Source organism: Danio aesculapii, chromosome 10 (genome assembly GCF_903798145.1).
Source record: "Danio aesculapii chromosome 10, fDanAes4.1, whole genome shotgun sequence".
Lineage (NCBI taxonomy): Eukaryota > Metazoa > Chordata > Actinopteri > Cypriniformes > Danionidae > Danio > Danio aesculapii.
Genome location: NC_079444.1, coordinates 26,248,033 through 26,268,712, shown reverse-complemented (window position 1 = coordinate 26,268,712; position 20,680 = coordinate 26,248,033). Strand labels below are relative to the sequence as shown.

Genomic DNA, 20,680 nt, shown 5'->3' with positions numbered 1-20,680 from the left:
CACTTCAAAAGCATACAAAAGTCTGGAAAGAAGACCCAGGCCAGATCCCGCAAAACTTGTAAAAAGAAAATAAGACTCTTGTGGTATCTTGCAAAAGCTGTTGGGAGGAAAAACATCCACATTGTACCCTTCCTTCATTGTAAAACCACTAAAATATAGCCTTCTCCATTCTCTGTAATGATGCAAAGCTCAGAGCCTCGCAGCGAGATGCACTTGACCATAAATTTGCTTAAAGGTGCAGCGTGTTACACAAACAGCTCTGAGTGGAGTTAGTGGTGCGGTTTGGAGTTGAGGAAGAGAAGTGCTGTCATCTGTTGCCTGTTTAGAGAATATTTCTGACTGTCTTTGCTTCATCACTGTCCTGCTTAATTACAGTTGTTGGTATGCTTAGAAATTAAAATATGGCAGAATCTTCTGGAAGTAATGAATTTTCATTTATAAAGGAGTCTGGAAAGATTTGTCCTTCTGGGTTTCTGTTTTTTTGTTGGGTAAAGTGCATCATTTAATACTGTCACGTTTTATTCTGCCATCCAATCACAATGGAGCAATGTATATTCTTTTCTCAAGTATTATGGCAACAGAATAATGGAGGATAAATACATTTATTTACATTTGCAGATGTTTTAATATGGCTGCACGATTAATCAATGATTAAAGATTTAAAAGATTTTTGCACACATTTTGTCATTAAAGCTGGACTGTACGGGTAACCAAGTTCGATTGTCCCCCATTGCCATCTTCTCAGTTAGTTTAGTAGTAGTTTAGTAGGTTAGTTAGTCTTTCCTTCTGAACCCCGATACACTTGCGTCATCTAGCTGCTGTTGTGTGTACTAGCTAAACGTACCATACTCTGACGTCAAATGATCCCGGGTGCAGACTGAAAGTGCTATTGTGAAAGCACCCTAAATCTCCAGCAACAGTTTTCAGATGGAGCAGCGTTTACTACACAGAGCCGTGGTTCACTAACAAGCTTCGAAAAAATTATTACGATTATGAAAACGAACATAATCATTCTGTGATTACAGAGAAATGACGAGAAATGTTTGCGTCATTTCTCTGTAATCTACATCTCTGTTTTACTGCTACATCTGAAAGTACATGAAAATATCACATTTATTAACATATGTTTATTCCAAACTCACCTTATAACATAATTTTTGTGCCTAAAATAAATAATTCTGTGAGATGATTCCATAGTCCTGTGATTATTAGCTTTGTTGAATCAATAAAAGCATTTTAATTCTCTGTTTGATGTGCTGGGTCTTTTGATTGTGGCATATTAGCAAATTCTGCATAAGAACGCCATCTGGCCTTCGGATGAGATTTACTACTGATCATAGAGCTGTGTTTCCCTGACAAGATCATAATTTTGATTTCATTTCGATTAACTTTATTAATCATTTTAACCAGAGATGCCTTTAGTCATCTGTGAAATGAGCTAGTACTGCAGATATTTTGTGCTATAACAACCAAAGGAGGAAATTGTGAAGTCTTAACAGGTATATTTTGTTCATATAGATTTAGTGGTATTTATATAGCATATTTTATATTACTTTCAATGAGCTCAGATGAACAATGAGTGTGTTTCTCAATACAAAACAAATGCACTGTTACAAATCTGTCAAAACAACACAATCATTACAGTACATTTAATGTAATGCTCTTGGAATGTAAAACATTTTTGAAGGTTATTTATTATAATACCTTCACTTTAGCCTTGAAGGAGTCACATTGTGTCATTAACATTATAAGAAAGAATCGATCTCTGCTAATCAATAAACAGTACATGTGCTTTGCTGACAGCTAATTACCGGTAAAGCATTTATAAACAGCACAGTCTGCTGATTCATACCTGGATTTACAATAGAGCTCATATGCCATATGGATTTACAATAGAGCTCATTGGCATATGAGTGACAGGCCAAGCTTACTCTTTGAACTGCCGTTTGCCACAGTGTGGGCAGTTCTGGTTCTGTGTGGATGTCATAGCACCATATGTGAGTTAAAGATTCCCGATAATTAATAGGGCTGCGGTGGTTAGTCTGGTTTTGCATTCTCTCTGTGTTGGTTAATGACATTGAATAGGAAGAGCTGTTTTTATTTATGAGTTGTATTGATCTTTAAGTATTCGTTATGCATTATTCATTGTAGTATTTAAACCATACAGTGAAAGTCAGGTTATCTTAGTTTAGTTTGGTTTAATTTTTGTGTTTAGTTAGGTTTGGATTAGTTTAGTTTGGTTTAATTGTTTTTAATTTTAGTTTGGTTTAGTTTAGTTTGGTTTTATTTTTTGTTTTCTTTGGTTTGGTTTAATTTTTTTGTTTAGTTTAGTTTGGTTTAATTTATAGTTTGGTTTGGTATAGTTTGGTTTGGTTTAATTTTTAGTTTGATTTAGTTTGGTGTGGTTTTAGTTTAGTTTAATTTGGTTTAGTTTAATTTATAGTTTGGTTTGGTATAGTTTAGTTTGGTTTGGTTTAATTTTTAGTTTGATTTAGTTTGGTGTGGTTTAATTTTAGTTTAGTTTAATTTGGTTTAGTTTAATTTATAGTTTGGTTTGGTATAGTTTAGTTTGGTTTGGTTTAATTTTTAGTTTGATTTAGTTTAGTTTAGCTTGGTTTAATTTTTAGTTTAGTTTAGTTTGGTTTGGTTTAATTTATAGTTTGGTTTGGTATAGTTTGGTTTGGTTTCATTTTTAGTTTGGTTTAGTTTGGTTTCATTTTTAGTTTGGTTTAGTTTGGTTTCATTTTTAGTTTGGTTTAGTTTAGTGTGCTTTGGTTTAATTTTTAGTTTAGTTTAGTTTGGTTTAATTTTTATTTTAGTTTAGTTTAGTTTAGTTTAGGTTGGTTTGGTTTGTGTTGAGTTGGTCTAGACCAAGATGGTGCTGATGATGCTCTGCACTTTTTTGTTAGTTTTTTCAGTCTTTAGTCATATTCCTACAATTAGTTAGTATTCTCTATTTACATCTTATTTTTTTAATTCCCTTATTATGTGTTTTTTTTGTTTGTCCTGCCACTGTCATTCTTTTGTATACATATGTGTAAACATACCTGGCAATGGGAATAAAGCTCTTTCTGTTTCTGATTCTGTTTAGGTCATCCAAATGCTCCCATTACTTAATAAGAATGTGGGAAGTTGGGCTGATTTTACATTTTCTCTGTAGTGATTAATGATATACTGAATATAAGAAGTTGTTTTGACTTAAGTGTTGTATTCATTTTGACTTTCTGTCATTTATTATTCAGTTTATTTTGATTTATTTTCATTTAAATGCTTCATTTTATCAAAACTGTTTAGTATTTCAGATCTCTGTGTGGCTCTATATGATATATTGAATAGAAAGAGTTTTTATTTATGAGCTGCATTGATCTTCCATGATCCTTAATCCATTATTCATGTTGCCAGGGGAACTAGCTATTGAACATATTTTCATTGCCAAACCAATTCATTTCAGCAGAGTTCTGATAATCCCTTGAAACAAGGAAAAACTTGTTAGAGCTATAGTTTTGTAAATATGTTTAAATATTAACGACATAGTACTGATCTGTGTCTATGTCTCAAAAGTAGTCCATTATAAAAACTTTATTAGAGAAGCTACTTAAGATATTCAAAACTTACTGTAGATATAAGTTATAGGCTTCTTACTCTTCTTTTTTTTGTTTCCCTCCATTTAATTAGTATTACTGTTTTTTATTTTTTTATCGTTACTCAAGAAGTGTTTTTGCCAAAATATAAAAGAGATAAATGTTATTTTGGAGTCTACTCTTACTGGATTAACAACACTTGAACCATTCTTTCAAAACATGAGCAAATTTATGTTTAACTAATTTAAACACAATACGTCCTCTGATTAGTCACTACATTCTCAGTCTGGCCTCTTAATCCAGATCTAAGCTTATAGCTCTAGATATAAAGGGATTAAATGTAAACGGTGACATTACACTATATATGAGAACACTTATCTGCTATGATTTCATCTTGAATCAAAAATTACCTCCATTCAGAGCCTCTTTAAAACAAATCTGCAGAAAGGTCACTGTAAAGAAAAGGACATCCAGAGCTCAATTCTCGATTAATCACATCCAGAGCACTGCTGCTTATCATGATATGCTCCTGAGACACTATAGTAGTAGATCTGCTCAGTTTCCGACCCCTGCCTTTTAAGGTGAGACAAAAACAGCATGTTTTTTTAATAAAAAACTGCAATTTTTTATAAATTAAAAAATTGAACATTTTTTAAACAGCATATAAAAAATTTGGTGTTTTTTTTCGCAGTATGATGTAAAGAAAACATCCAAAATGAATGACTTTATCAATTTATGTCTAAAGACTTCAATTAAAACATATTTTCAAAAGGTGTTTTCTTAAAATCCTTTGTTTTTCTCATGCACTAAGGCAAAAATCTTCACTTCAGCAGATCTTACATAGACAAAACACTGACTCTAAAAAAATCTAATAGACTGAATAAGAATTTTAAACCTGACTTCATCCAGTGTTTAGATTTGTGTGCTACAAATGCCTGCCAATTAGTCAACAAATTCTTAATTAGCATGATTGAACATGAAATAGATTCTAGAAAACACAAAGTAACACAAAAAAGCAATTCCTAAGATAACCAATCAACTGTGGACATGGAAGTTCAGTGATTTATATTAGTTGTTTTTATACCCATTTGCCATAAAAGATCCAGATTCCCATCAAATAACTTGAGAACAACCAGGTGATCTTGAATTACCGATATCAGAGTTGTGTGCGTTATCCAGAATCTCTATAAATTTGGTGAGTCACATAAAAATAACACAAATTTGACATGCAGCGACCTGTAATACATCTGTTGTCTTATCTGAAGGTGTTTATAAGTGCCTGTGTTTGGGGCGATGGGTTCATGTTCGCTTTTGAAACTGATGTCCTGCCTTCAGTGTTTGAAAAAGGAAAAAATATCTCATGTTAAAAACCCAGATAAATTAGAGCTTGACATTGGATGCTAGCAAAAGATAAACTCAGAGATTGTTAATTTAGACCACATGTTAGGGACTGCAAGTAATGTAATAACAAACCATTTATTGCACTTGTAAAAACGCAGTGACCTCAGGCAGTTTTGTGTTGTTTGCAGTGTAGAATTTACACACGTAGACATTTGTCAGCTTGAAAGAACTCGAATAATGGAATTTAGGAAGGTTATATGGGTTTGATCATGCAATGCAGTGTAATGCAAGCACTCTTAGATGGTATTATATATATTTACAAATATTTATAAACATGTTAATTCATAGTACATTAACTTTTAAACAGTCACTGTGGCTAATGGTTTTCCAAAGTTAAGGGCCTTTTTGTGTTTATAAAAATAAAAAAAAATTTTAAATTAGTTTTATATGATTAAAGTTGACTCTTTAAATAGATTTCCAAGGCATTTTTTATGCCTTGTAGATCACCTACAATGTAGATCATCTTTCATATCATAGTCTTTGTTTTTATTGATCATTACAGCTAATATAAGATCCCAATCAAATGAAGCAAGAATCAACAAAAACAGGTCCCGGTGTAAGCGAAATGGGGATCAGGCTTTTGCTGTTGTCGCCCCAAAACTCTTGAACAAGCTTCCACCCCACATTAGACATGCTCCAACTCTATCTGCTTTTAAAAGCTTCTGAAACTTCATCTTTGTTCTTCAGCATTTGAGCCTTTTTAATGTTGAGGGGTTTGCCTTTTAAGTGTTCTGAATGTGATGTAGGACTTATTTTTATTAGTATTGATTGTGTTCAGCACTTTGGACAAGGTTGTGTTGTAAAAAATGTGCTATATAAATAAAAATAAATAAATAATTCAAAAATTTGTATGAAGTTCAGTCATACAACAATGTACGATTTTGAAAAGGAGGCATGGCACCCAACGCCAAACTTAAACCTAACCGTCATTGGGCGTTAAGCAAATTGTACTAAATTGTACGAATTAGCCACAAGAATTGCTGTGATATAGCGTTGAAATATCTCACATAATGAAGTTTTATAAACTAATTTCGAGAGAAGCACGTGATATGATTGATCGAGGCTTGCATCACATCAACAATCGTGGCTAGCATAAATCAGATTTCATTGCTAGACCAATAAGATGAATTCTAGCTTCCAGTTAATAAGCCCAATCATCCTACCTTCCTTTTCTTCTTTTTGAAGAACCCCCCATACACCCCATCTCCCCTTTTCCTCCTCTACCAGGGGAAGCTCTCGAGACCTAATTGATCTCGAACAACCTGTCATGCTACATGACCAGGTGGGAGCCCTAAGCTCAACTATCTCCAAGCTCAGGGTTTTCTCCCAGGACAGCATGCCAAATCTGCAAATTTATATCAAGCAATAGCTAAGTGTGAACTCTTGAAATGCACACACATTCTGCTGTACATGTTTTGCAACACTGTACAATATTTCTCCACAACCAGGATATTATTTTTCCTCTCTAGATCTTCAGTGATTTAGATCAGCGATGAAAGAAGATATTGCACATTGGTTGCTGTGATAAATTCAAGATAAATGTAACTAATATGAAACTGCTCTTTTATGACTCGAGTGGTTTTAATGGAAAACGTCTACCACACGCTCAAACCTTCAATTACAGTGTTGCTCCTGTGATCAGAGTTCATCTGGTTAGTTATGGCAGAGTTCTGCCTCTCGAGACGCTGCAATGAATTACAGCTTATGGTGTTAAAGTCCTATTTTCCTGGAGCGTTTGTCCCATGAGTGGCCTGGATCGGGAATGCATGAGTCTCTACGGCAGACAGAATTATTGCAATGCTTTCACACACAAGTCTCTAATTTAACTGTATAGTTCTGTAATAGCAGAAAGACCGAGTGCCGTTTGAAAGCTGTGGTTGAATGTGTCTGGACAGTATTGATCTGCTGTGGACAGATAGTGATTTGTTTCTCGTGACGTCGAGAAACCCTTGGTGAGCGTGGTTTCATTTATTGATGAATAAGGGATGGAGTGATGCAGAAGGGAATTGTGCCTCTCTTCAGGACTGTCAGGTTGATCGATGCCAGAGTTGGGGATGGATTTTTGCATGTGCGCAGAAATTCTATACAGCTTTACTCTAAATTGGCATTGATGAGTGTGCGGAAAATCTTGGCGGCACACTTTCAGTCCACAGACTCGATGACCTTTTTCTTTTTTTTTCAGAACTATCTCTGAATATACCCTTTTTATTTAATTATAACTTTATTTAATTATAACTAAGTGTATATGTCATTACACCTCTCGGAGAGATTTAGAATGGTAATGAATGTGTGTGTTGCAGTGTTGATGTGTTTGGTTTTGGTGTGCTGTTTGAGAATGTAACACACTGAAGAACTATGACGGTACTTTGTAGGCCAATCGGCTGTTAGCATTACACTGGTTCCCTCAATAAAATCCTTTTCCCATAGGCTTTTTGATTATTGCAAATAATAAAAAATAAATAAATAAATTCTGCCAAGATAATATTTTACAAAATAATAGAACTTTCATGACTTTCAAATAGTAAATACAGACGCTAAAAACTAACCTTAGGATATAAACAAACTAAACCAAGGTCTCTCGCCTTCTACATCACCACAACTGCACCCGATAAACTATTTTTGGAAACAATAATTTTTTCTACAGGATTTACCTGTAGATTATTTTTAATCTAGGCTATATTATGCATGAACTGAAAAAAAATATATTGTTACATGCTGTATTTCATAAAACAATAAAATTACTGTAATACTAATTACAATATTGTTACGTTTACTGTAAAATGTCCCTGCAAAAGTTTTTCATGGTCATTTGCAATACCGTATTTAGATGCACAGTAACTGATTATTTCCCAGAATTCATTGAAAAATCTACAGTAACATACTGTAAGCCATGTACACAGTATGAAAACGTTGAGAATAGGCATGGGCCGGTGTAAGATTCTAACGAGAATCTTGGATATAAATATAACAGTTTCACAGGATCACGGTATTGTAGTTACTGCTCTAAAATATTTTCTCTTTAAATGTCTGGGTAAAAAACAAAACCTTTTCCCCTTTGTACACAATATATTTTAATTTGAGAAACATTATAAATATTTTGGAGCAGTAAACATGTCAGGCTAAATAATTCAAATGAATTATGGACTTCTGCTGTCTTCATTTGTTTCAAAAACACAGATTTATTTACAATTTAAAACGGCAACTTTGGAGATCTTCTCTGCTGGAGAAACTGTTGTCCTAAAAAAACAAACAAAAAAAATGTAAATAAAAAAATCTTACTCGTACCTTAGAAACGGTATTGCAGAAAACTTTGATGGTTTTAAACCCTTGACTTTTCCAAACCGCTGTATACCTTGAACACGGTTATCGTCCCATGCCTAGTTGAGAATACAATTTGTATACTGTGAAAACAACAATATATACAGAAACACACTTGTACACAGCTTATGCAGAGAAATGCAGAATAATACTGTGAAAAGTACAGAAATATTTTACAGTGTATACATATGTTTATTACACGTCTTTCTGGAATACTTGCTTCTGATTGGACTGTGTTTTTGACAGTTTTTGGATGTATGGTGCAGTCTTACAAATTAAAAATACGTAGGTTAGTCTATGCTCCATTGAGATGTTTCGTTTCTGTCAGTTTTGCATTTTTGACTGTTTGGCACCATATTGTGATTGAAAAATGTGCAGGTTAGTGAAAGTTCCATTCAGCTCCATTCACCGGTCTGTTTCTTTCAGCTTTGCATTTAATTAAAGAATAAAACAAAAAAGTTACTTCTTAGAACAATGTTTTGTGTCTAATTTCTATGTTTTGTGTATCTATGTTTCTGCAATAATTGCCTACTTGATGTTCTTTATATGACTGTGAGGAGAACGAGTTCCTGATCAGTTTGATGATGTTTAATGTCTCCAACAATGCCTGCAGTCGCATTTAGCAACTTTTTAGCATTCATATTTTTTCAAGAAATCTAACAGTTTTAAAAAAATCATCTGGGGGATGTAACTGTGGTGTTTTAAGCTGTAGAATAAGTATCTTGGGTTTGAGTTTGCCACAGACCTTGATTAAGCGATTTAACAGAAGAAAACCCTTTGACTTTGAGACAATGGAAACGTAAGTGCTAAAATGCTAGCTCGTTTCTTTGTTTATTTTTTGTACAAATTGTCATCATAGTTCCTCCACTCCACTATACACAGATGGAGCTGAGGTGGATGAAGGTCTCCGAAAAATGCCCTGCAGATTACTAACTCAAACAATACTGAAGAATTTAAATCTTGAAGAGCCAGCTCATTGGCTGCTGAGGCGAACCCTGCACCATATAGTTGATGCCAGTTGAATATTAATTAGGTTTATCAGCCTGCACACACATAGGATTTTATAAGAGAACTTTTTTATAAGAGATACACCATTTACATGAATTTGAATGCATAATTTTTATTAAATAAATAAAAGTCTGTACAAAAGGGCTAAACGTGCTCACAATAAACCTGTAAAATCGTATCCAGACTTTGTTGCTCAATCAGATGTGCTTCTTTTTTCATTCCCCGGTCAGTATCAGCTCTGTCCCAGCAGAAAAGACCCTTACAGCACCCAGAGGACCCAGTTTCTCCTCAGGCCCCTTAATGCGTTTCTCACCTGCACCATTAAATGGAAAAGATTTCCTTCACAAACACACACACACACACACACACACACACACACATTCAGCTAAACCCTCTGGACCAACATGGCCCATTACCCTTAAACACCTGATCAAGTCATCCACAACTTAAGCACAGTCTCTATTGATGTCTTTAATGTGCTATAAACGATGCTCTCTTATGCTGCGTTTACACGATTATTGTTTTTTTCTCCTGTTATGGCTGGCATGCACACTACTCTAGAGGTTTTTTTTAGAAATACTTAGTTATATTTAATGTTTTAGTTTTAAATCTCCAGGGTTGCGTTTTAGTGAATATGAACCTAAAACAGTTTAATTTAAAGTGTAATTTGCACGGCTTTCCTTGATTCCTCAAGCCCTGATCATATGACCATTACACTGAGTTTTAATTCTTCTAATTCACCAATGCCACTTTAGAGCTAGTGTTTGAATGATTCTCTAGTGTAATCTCTAAAGTGATGACAAAACAGGTGATTTTGCTCACATTTTAAGATTATAAGGCTGAACAGCATGAAATGCCATCAGTCTACAGAGATTTCCTAGTATTTCTCTGTAGCAATCGAGATATCACAATAATTAACTCTAAAAAAGCCAAAGCAAAGCAAACACTACCAGATTACTATGGTATAAATACAGCACTACAAAATACAAAAGAGAGAGATCGACTTAGAATGTCAATTACCTGTTCTATAATAATTTGTTGAGCTGTAGTTAGAAATTTATGCTGCGTTTTTCTCCCTAAGGACTTCTTGTGGTTGAACGCCAACCATCAATTTCTTTGCTCTGCTGATGGCCACCAACGTACTGATTCTCTGAAATTTTAAGTATTTTTAAAAAGGCACTATGCCTATGAATAAACTGCATAATTGCAACCTAAACAACTATATTATTGGCTAAAAAAGCCTAAAAAAACATTATATTGTCCAACGGCTGCAATATTTGTCCAACTGTAGTGGGCTTATTCCTCTGTTTGTCATGTGGGCTAAGTAATACACAAGGGTGAAGAGGCTGTACGAGTGCTGCTAATGCAGAATAATGCACTGCGATCAGTCAGTCAGATTTGAGAACCAGACAGAACTGTTGTATAAACATTTACATATACATTATACATGCATATACATACAAAAAGAAAACCCGACACTTTCTCTTATTGCAATTTAATTTTCGACTCACATTGTATATAAGGAATTCTATTATATTTAGTGTTTTATTTAAAAACACAACAATTCAACAGAAGGGTTGGAGGTCTTTTACGAAATGTAGTCGCAGAATGGACAAGGATATTTTTTCATTTTAATAAGCCATTTCTCTCTCAGAGTGAAGTCTGGCTATCACAGCGTCCCAGGACGAATCATTATCGCGGATGCTTTATCCCACCCACTTTACCCAAATATCCCAAGAACACAGACCAACACGGGGCTTTGATTTGTCTGAGGGATAATGTTTCCACAGACACAATCCCAATAGGAAACAGCACTGATAATGCTAAAGACAGATGGATAAGAGCTGACCACTGAATAGGATTTTTGCTGAATTCTGGCTCCATCACCGTCATGCCGTAACACACATTCACCTGCTGGTCCATTACTGCACATATGGGCCGTTCTTACCACAGGAAGTCTTTCCAAACACCACAGGAAGTGCTCTTGAACGCTGCATAAAGTGCATGTGGGACTGCAATATGAAATGGACTGCATTCTCTGAGCAGGTGTTGTGATTTGGTATAATTGTACCTCAGCATGGAGTTTTCCTATATCCGATTTTAAAGATAAGTGACTTGCTTTTCATGCCAGTGTTAAGCTGAGATGCAGTTGTAAAAATCACTGTAAAGCATCCTGATGTGTTACTTGTAGTCCACTTTTAGGTTTTTGCTAGTTGTCATTGCTTTTATTGTAATTCTGCATTTTAATAATCTGTTATTTTCAAAATGAATATTTACAGGCAGTGGTGTTGCGATATTACTACATACAGCTTGTGCATTCCACTTAACGCAGCTTTTGTGTCGGGTATTTAAACAGTCAGCTGTTCAGCAGTACCTGTTTCTACAGGTAGGTGGGAGTGGGACTGTCGTCACACAGCAAGTTAAAAAAAAAATCCCGCCACTCGTCATTCATGCATTATTTTGAGGAGCTGAAGCTGATGAGGTAATAATACAACTGTTTTGCAAAACTGAATAGTTCTAACGACTGATGAAGCTTAATATTTGTTTTCACTGTATAAAATGTGTAGTTCTGGTGAAATAAAATAACTGTAATCAATAAAATGTGCGTCATATCAATGTAAATACATGTAAATTATTCAGAAAAATGAAAATTGTATTATGATATAGATATCTTGACATATATATCTAGATATGATATAGTAGGGCTGGGTGATTAATCGAAAAGTAATCGAAATCGGTCAAATTTTTTCTACGTCAATTTTTTCAATTACTTTCCTTACCGCGTGTGGAGTCACGTGACCCCGCTCTGTTTACACTTCTGCATTGAGCGCAGCATATGGTCTGGCACAGCCATCAGGCGTTCGCATACCCTCACTGTGACTTATGCTGACGCAGACCTAAAGAAATGTAACTACCCGTTGCGACGATGCATAGTGATTGCTCTGTGATTGTTCGTAGCGCTAGCTCTGTGATTGTTTAGCTTGGTAGCACTGACGAGTGTGGGTGGTGCGGAGAGGGCAAACAAAATTAAATATATAAAAGAATTGTTCATTGATCGTAATCGAGTTAAAATGTTTAATTAATCAAGATTTAGATTTTAGGCCAAATCGCCCAACCCTATGATATAGCACAGTCTCATTTGTTTCTGTAATAGTTAAATCACAGTGAGTTCATGCATCTAGCTTTTTTTTTAGCTTTATCCTACTGTAACATGTATGTCAGTTAGCATCGGATTATAAATTGACTTAATGAAAATACCTAAGATGGCTCGAAGAACACATATAGACTATTTAATGTCGCAGGGGGTGTTCAGCGGGGTAAATTAGAACTTCTTTTTTTGGTTGGGTGGGGGGGGGGGGGGGGGGGGGGTTGGGTTCTATGGGGCCTTATCCCTTTTTACCCTAGCAACGCTATCAAGAAAAAGCTATCGTTATATCTAAATGATATTTAAATGAAATTTACTACAATTTTTTTTCTATGGAAGTAAGAATAAGATTTGTTTATTATAGTAAAATAATCTTCTAAGGTTTATTTGTATTTATTTAAATCTATTTATTTAAAAAACCTTTAATAAATTAATAATTAGTTTATTTGTTTATACATATTAACTATTGTAGCTGTTGTGTACTGTGTTCTGTTGTATTGTATTATTTGTTAATAATAATGTAAAAGATAATATTTGTTTAAATGTGTTTGATTAAATGTTTAAACCTTAATAAGTGGTTTATTCTAGTAATTTGAATAAAAAAATATTTTTAAGTTTTTTAATTTACATTTATATCAAATAAACTTATTAAAAACAAACAATTCATTTTCAACTGTTGAAACTATCGAGCAACATTTATTTTTGTAAACTAATTGTTTCTATTATGAAAATATTTAATTTAATTATTAAAACAGACAATACATTTTAAATCGTTAAACCTATCTAATTTAAATGTACATTTGGAATATTTGATTATATGTTGTATATTAATTTAAATCATATAAAATAATGAATATTTTTATTTATTTATATTTTTTAAATATATAAATTTATGTGTGATTTTTACAGCCATTGACCAGACAAAGACAGTCATCTTGGAGCTTTTACAGATCTTGTTTTTGCTAAATATTATTACTGGAATGGATATAGGAAAAAATACATATCAGGATCCATAAAGATGAGTTGCCTGACCTTGCCATTTTGGCCAGACTTCACATCCTCTACATCTCACAGACAAACTTTTTTTTTTTTAACAGTCCTCATAAATGGCATGAAACAACATTATGAAACGTCTTCCAGAGCAGACACCGCATTAAATATTTGCAGGCCGTTGAGAGTCAAAGTTCACTTCCCCTTAATGTTTTGCAAGAAGCCCTTTGTTGTGTTATAGGCTCTGGGCTCTGCAGGTCTTTCTGGTCTTGATGAATGGGACAGCTTGTGGACCACCAGCATCATTGTATTTACAGAGAGCGTCATGGTGGGACGGGGTCAGAGTTGAGGGGTCGTGACTGGACCTTTCCGGTAGCAGGAGCCCCGATGAGTGCAAGCACGAGATTTTTTTTTGTATGATTTTGACCATGTCAGGACTGTAATGTGAATCAGCTGTACATCTGCACTTGTACAGCCGTGACAGTAAGAAGATTATCTGTTATATATATAAAATTATATATATGATTGCGTTTTCTTTTAACTATTCGCAGTTAGCTGATTTACTAGCTTCAAAATAGCAATTTTTATAAACCATAATTCTTCATTTCATGCTTTCAGGAATGCTTGATTCTGACTGGTCATTTGCTGAATATTCTGAGGTCAAATATTTTGTTGTATGACTGTTATAACTGTTTTACCAGGCAAGCACATTTCACGTCTATTACACCCAGTGTTACTCAACTTAGTTAAATTACTCAATATAAATTACTCAAATTAAATTAAACTACTCAAATTACTTTTTTCTAGTTACTCTGTATGAAAACTAACTTTATTACTCAATAAGTAATTTACTTACTGATTTGACTTAATACTACTTAAAATCCATATAAATCTCAATGCATAGTCTATAGAAATTAAATTATTTATCTTTAAATTTAAGTCAAACAGGACATTTTTGTTTTATTTTTTAAAAATGTAACACTTAAACATTTTTTAAACGTATTCGTCAAAACTAAAAACTTTTAAAATTAATAACACCCTATATCATACATACCATATATTGACAAAATTCTTACTCCATTGTTTCTTAAAGGTGCAGTATGTAAGTTTGACACCCAGTGGCTGAACTAGGTATTGCATTCCTGGATCAAAACAAACACAAGTGCAGGTTGCCAAATTGAGGACCAACCATGCTGATTTAAATCGTGTTCTAAATAAAAGCAACAGCACGCGATAGAAGGAATATTTTTCATATTAAAAGGAGTTTTTGTTCTAACCAACACCTTGAATTGAATAGCGGCTTCTATTTCCTGCAGCTAAACAACAGAAAACTGACAATGATCACTCCAGGTACACCTCATGTGCTTTATTCAGTGTTAAATGCTAATATTGTGAGTTTGAATGCCATTTTACTAGACATTTATTGCCATACTACTGAACGCAGCAGCAGTAGACAGTTTACCTAAATAAAATATCCATCTGAAATTAAACTTTAGAACTGTGACTTAAAGTCAGCATGTACATTTAATAATGTTAAAGAGGTTCAATATGTATTAATTAGATTATAAACCTTACCATTTTGTGAGTGAGTGCATATTCAGTGCTTCTGAATGGCTGTATTTAAATTTCTGTCGTGTTTTGTCTGGTGCAAATAGCCAAATTGCTTATCACTGCAAATCTCCTCACGTAGCGTGTTGTTAGGACACGCGGTTACAATGTAACCTGCTCAACTATTGCTTACGTTTGTAATATTTATATTATTTGCTAATTAATAACTTCATGTGGAACTCTGGATCTGTATCTCATTTTGGAGTCTGCTACTGTCCACCGGAGGTCACATTTTGGTCACGGAGGCATGCTTTGAGAGCCTTTCTGAATGAACAAATGAATGAAATATGCGGTTTTCCACCAAGGCAATCTGGGGTGCTGAAATATAATTGGCTAAACTGGCATTGGGCGGAATAAAAGAACCAAGACAAAGACAGTATTCTGGCACAGAAAACACATTTTCAAAGCAGAATATATGATTTTAGCATTGTTTTTTAGATAAACATGAATGTTCACTAAGCATGTTTCTTAAATATCTGCAAACATATTAGATTTTTTTAGAAGAGTCAAAAAATTACATACAGCAACCTTTAAGCATTATCATTCTTTAGTTATCAGGTTAAATCAGGTTATTATGCAAAATATCTTAAATTATATACATAACTAAATAACTATGCAGTTACTGCAGGAATATATATATACCTTATATTTCATGAACTGATTTCTCACACATATTACATTTTCATGCATCATCTTGATAAATGTTACCTTTAGTTGAAAAATAGAATTATTCAGCAAAATATATTTGATATTAGAAAATAAAATTACTACTCTGCTTAACTAAATTGATTTATACGAAACTGTTGAATTATTTACAATATTTAAAGCAAGTCAATTATAAATAACTGGAATTGAATTTTCTAAAAATGAAAAGTAAACCCTTAATTTACTTTTATTATCAGAAAAGTAATTTAATTAAAGTTATTAGTAACTTTGTAACTAAATACACCCAACACTGATTGTATCATGGTGTAGTTTCTTGATCTACATAATGAAGTAATGTCAACTCTAATCGGTATTAGATTTCATTATTTATTTATTTGATAAGTAGCTGTGTAATAAGGCGGATTTTGCACAGTCAGATTGTTATTATCGTAAAACAAACACATTCAGGGTGATACGAGGGACTGGATTCCCCCTGTCTGGGTTTATATTACGATAATGGCTAACTAGCTGTATATTATCTTTTACTCAATGATTACATATGAACTGTTGGAGTGGGTTTGGACAGGATAATGTACATTGAACAAAACACGTCATAACAAGACTCTGTCATTGGAGATGGTATGAAATTGACCATAGCTTGTTGCAAAATTAATCAGGCTTTGTCAAATTTGTCTTTCTTACTAGTGGACTAATTTGGTTATACTGTATGTAGCTCCTTGTTTTAAAACATGATCATTCTTAAAAGTCCAGTTCTGACGGGCTTTATTTCGTGATTTGTTAATGAATATGTAAGAAGAGGCAATACACACTATAAGTTCTAATTATACAGTACAAATGAACTGTTAATGCTCAGAGAATTAAATGCTAAGTAGGGGGGACTGTTTTTTTATAGAGAAGAGTGTTTCTACAGGTGGTTTGTCAAACCCTGGTTTGACAGTCACCTGTGTAAAACACACTTCATGCACAGTATTTTTTTTTTTGTTTTGTTTTTTGAGGTATGAAGTGACTGTAAGAAAGTGTCTGGTGTAAATGTGCAAAACTGGTGCAAATGTCAGTTAAAGTACAAAGGATGAAAGAGGGGATTCTGGTTTTGTTTACTATGAAACTATTCAGTCAATCAATAAATTAATAATTACAAGGTACTTTCCACATTTTTTGCCACAGTTGAAAAAAAAACCTCATAACTAAAATTGTGATAGTAAGAACTCATAATTGCAAGTCAACCAATTTCATGAAACAAGTTATGAGAAAAAACTTGCAAGAAAGGTTGGGGTTGTGATGTACAATTGCATTACAGTTCTGAGATGTAAACACAAGTCCCAGAAAGAAAAGTCTGAGAAATAAAAACACATTCTGTCATTTGCATATAAGCCATTTTTCTCCTCACTTTTCACCCTTAAAGTTCAGCATATCTCTGAGTTGCTGTAAAGAAACCGGTGCAAGACAGAAGGCATGATGCCCAGACAAACAAAGGCTTTTATGATTTGTGGAAGCATAGAGGGACCAGATCCAAGACGTTTTCCCTTTCCTAGCCTTCAGCAACTGCTGTAACAATCTCTGAAATGCTGCAAATGGCACATATTCATCAATCTGCTCTCACATTTGGGAAAGACACCACAGCTGAATAATGTAGAATATAAATACATGTAATTAATTAACTAGTTATCACCATACGATCCTAGTTGTCTGATTACATCAGTTGCAAACTTTTTTTTTTTATTAAAAATCTTCTAAATGTCATTATGTATTAGCATATCCCTCTTTATAAACATTTCAAATATAGAAGAGTACAGATGTTTGATGTATGCAAGTGCTGCTGAAGTTGGAATATATGGCTCAATGTATGAGAAAAAAAAATGTAAACTCAAATTAAAACTGCAGTTAAAATCTACAGACAAACATTGATGAAGTGCCCTATAAGATGGACTTTTAAATTCCTGGCCTTTGATAGCTGTTGAGCTTTTGTATATCTCGATTTTAAATGCTTCGATCTGCTCTCACAGATTCTTAAAGGGATATTAATTGTATTTTATGTCCTGTTTGTGTTTTAATTATCTGTACACCGGTTTGGTCCACTTTTGGTTTAAATGTTTTGTTGAATAGGAAAAAAAGAACAATCATCAACAATAACAAAATGTAAAAAAATATACATAATAAAAAAAAATAAAATAGTATAGAAATTAACTACATAGTAAGTAAATAATGTGTATTTATATAGTGCATGGCCATACACCCAAAGCGCTTCAGGGGGTCTCTCCACTCCACCACCAGTGTGCAGTATCCACTTGGATGATGCGACGGCAGCCACAGGACAACAGAGCCAATGCGCTCACCACACACTAGCTATTGGTGGAGTGGAGACACAGTGATAGAGCCAATTCAGTGAATGGGGATGATTGGGAGGTCATGATGAGTAAGGGCCGATGGAGGAAATTTGGCCAGGACACCGGGGTTATACCCCTACTCTTTATGAGAAAATTTTTAATGATAGTGATATGGCTGTGGCCTCAGTTAGTAATGGATACAGACCAGTCATTATTAAAAAATAAAATGAGAATGAGCAATATTTAGTATTGCTTTACAATCCAGACTTATTTACAATCCAGGCATCTTAAAAGTAGAGAAATATAGATGTACATGCTAAAGAAAAATATTAGATTAATTCCAAGAGGTCTGAGAAACCCTTTGGGTAGTTTTAAAGTGCTGATTGATTGATTGATTGATTGATTGATTGATTGATTGATTGACCTTTGTAGTGTCTCATTTTACACCTGAAATGGTCATAAGATCTTACCTTTACCACTAGAAGTGAATATCCAAGATCTTCAACTTCTCACCTCAACCTCATTACTCCACGCAGTCTCCATCTCTCATCAGGAGCATCCGTCTTTCCACGGATTTTTCACCCAGGCGTTCAAGGGCAGAGAATGCGAATGGTAGAAAAGGGAGACACTTTTCACCCCTGTTTCTCTTGGTTTCTCAATCCGCTGTGAGAGATTGATGATACAGGTGCGGCTGAGAACAGTCAGGCTGCCAGTAAATCCTTGTACAATCAGCTGGAAGACAGAGAGAAAAAAAACAAAGACATTAAAGATTTATGTCAAGTTTTTTGGTTATTTAATGGAACTATAGCAAATCAGAGTGTTATTGATTCATTATTTTAATGAAAACATCTCAACATTTTGAGGTTTCATGATAACAGTCAACTGTACATCTTTGTTTTTGTTTTTCAGGTAAAGGCGGATGATGCAGACGGAGGCTCATTCGGGAGCATCACATACTCCATTGGATCAGGGTCTGCGAGTGCTCCACTCAGCCAGTTCTCCATCAATAAGGAGAGTGGACAAATCTGCACCAGCACTGCTCTGGATCGGGATGAAGGAGCAGACAGTTTCCACTTCACCGTCACTGCGACCGATGGGGTGAGTAAATGAGTTTGGGTGTCTGGGTTCACTGCAAGTTAAAAGGTTAGTTCACTCAAAACTTCTGTTATTAACTGCTCATGTCTTTAACCTCCTGAGATCTTTGTTTATCTTCAGAACACAAATGAACATAAATTCCAGAGCTGCCTCATTTTCCATTGAAAGCAATGGTCGCCACCTTTTCAAAGTCAAAGGTACGAACGTGTTTTGTCAAAACACGTGTCTTCAGTGGTTCAATTGGAATATTATGAAGCTACGAGAATAATTTGCGCATACATAAAACAAAAAATAAAGTATAGTATGATGTGAGTTCATGAGTAGAGAAAAATAAATGTATATGGTAAAGGTAAAAATTTGATTAACTCCGAATGGTCCAATGCTAATTCACACTAGCAGTGACTTTGTAGCTGCCTGTCACTCTGGGTGACAATTGAAACCATTAGTGGGCATTCCCACCTTGAGGTTGCTTAGGGGTTCCACTTTATATTGTGTCGCTTTTACGTGAACTTACATGGTAACTAGATGTGTAAGTAGCATGTAACTACTGTAATTGTACACACTTGTACATAGTATTTACTTACTGGTGTAACTACACACATGTAACAACCCATTGAATAGTAAGTGAAAGTATAAATGTGTAACAGGACATTAATGCACAATCTTTGGTAAACTAACCATTTAATGTGAATTACTGATATGATTCTACAATTTATCTTAAAACAACATATAAAAATAAGGCATTTATATATTTCTATCTACACTTATACTTTTTTGGTAGAAGTTTAATATTGTTAAACAGTTGCACAAAGGCTTAGGTTTTATATATTACACAGTAATTTTGTGACCATTTTATACTTTATATTGAGTGGACAGTTCCTGAGGATTTACCATGTAAGTACGCTGGTACCACAAGGTGAAACCTTTTAATGCAGCTTTAGTTCTGCCATTCTTACTCTAATAGATTGTTCAGAAGTACATGGTATGCAAACAGGTGTGGAAGTGGGAAAACACCTGCAAGTACATATTGTTGTTACACAATGCATTTACTTAATTCTTGTTACAGATGTACTTTCTTAGTGTTGTTATCAATGTCCTGAACTTACACATACTATTCAGTGGGTTGTTACATGTGTGTGGTCACATCAGTATTACACAAGTAAATACTATGTACCAGTGTGTACATGCATTGTAGTTACATATTAGTTACACATTTAGTTACCATGTAAATTCACATAAGTGACACTAAATATAAAGTGGGACCAGAGAGGACACTAAATATAAACAGAATTAGTACATAAAACGTTTAATTACAAATTGTTCTCTGTCATGTCGGCTATTTAAGTGCAGATTGATTGATTTATTGGTTGAGTGATTCATTCATTCATTCAATCACTCATTGAGTGATTGACAGGTAAAAGTGTATTACAGTGCATAAGACTGAAAAAAAAAACACTTAAAATTGAGAAGTACATGAAGTTTAGTGTTCTCTGTTTTCACTTTAATGTCACCATAAATTGGCCAGATTTTACAACAGTATGTCA

At 34.1% G+C, this 20,680-nt stretch overlaps 1 protein-coding gene across 1 annotated transcript in view; it reads left to right on the top strand.

The window, feature by feature from the left end:
* dchs1b (dachsous cadherin-related 1b) overlaps positions 1 to 20,680 on the top strand; it is a 153,223-nt gene that overhangs the window by 100,258 nt on the left and 32,285 nt on the right. The window contains exon 3 of the mRNA XM_056466169.1: positions 18,951 to 19,139. Coding sequence (XP_056322144.1) covers positions 18,951 to 19,139 — 189 coding nt within the window. The remainder of the gene's footprint in view (positions 1 to 18,950; positions 19,140 to 20,680) is intronic.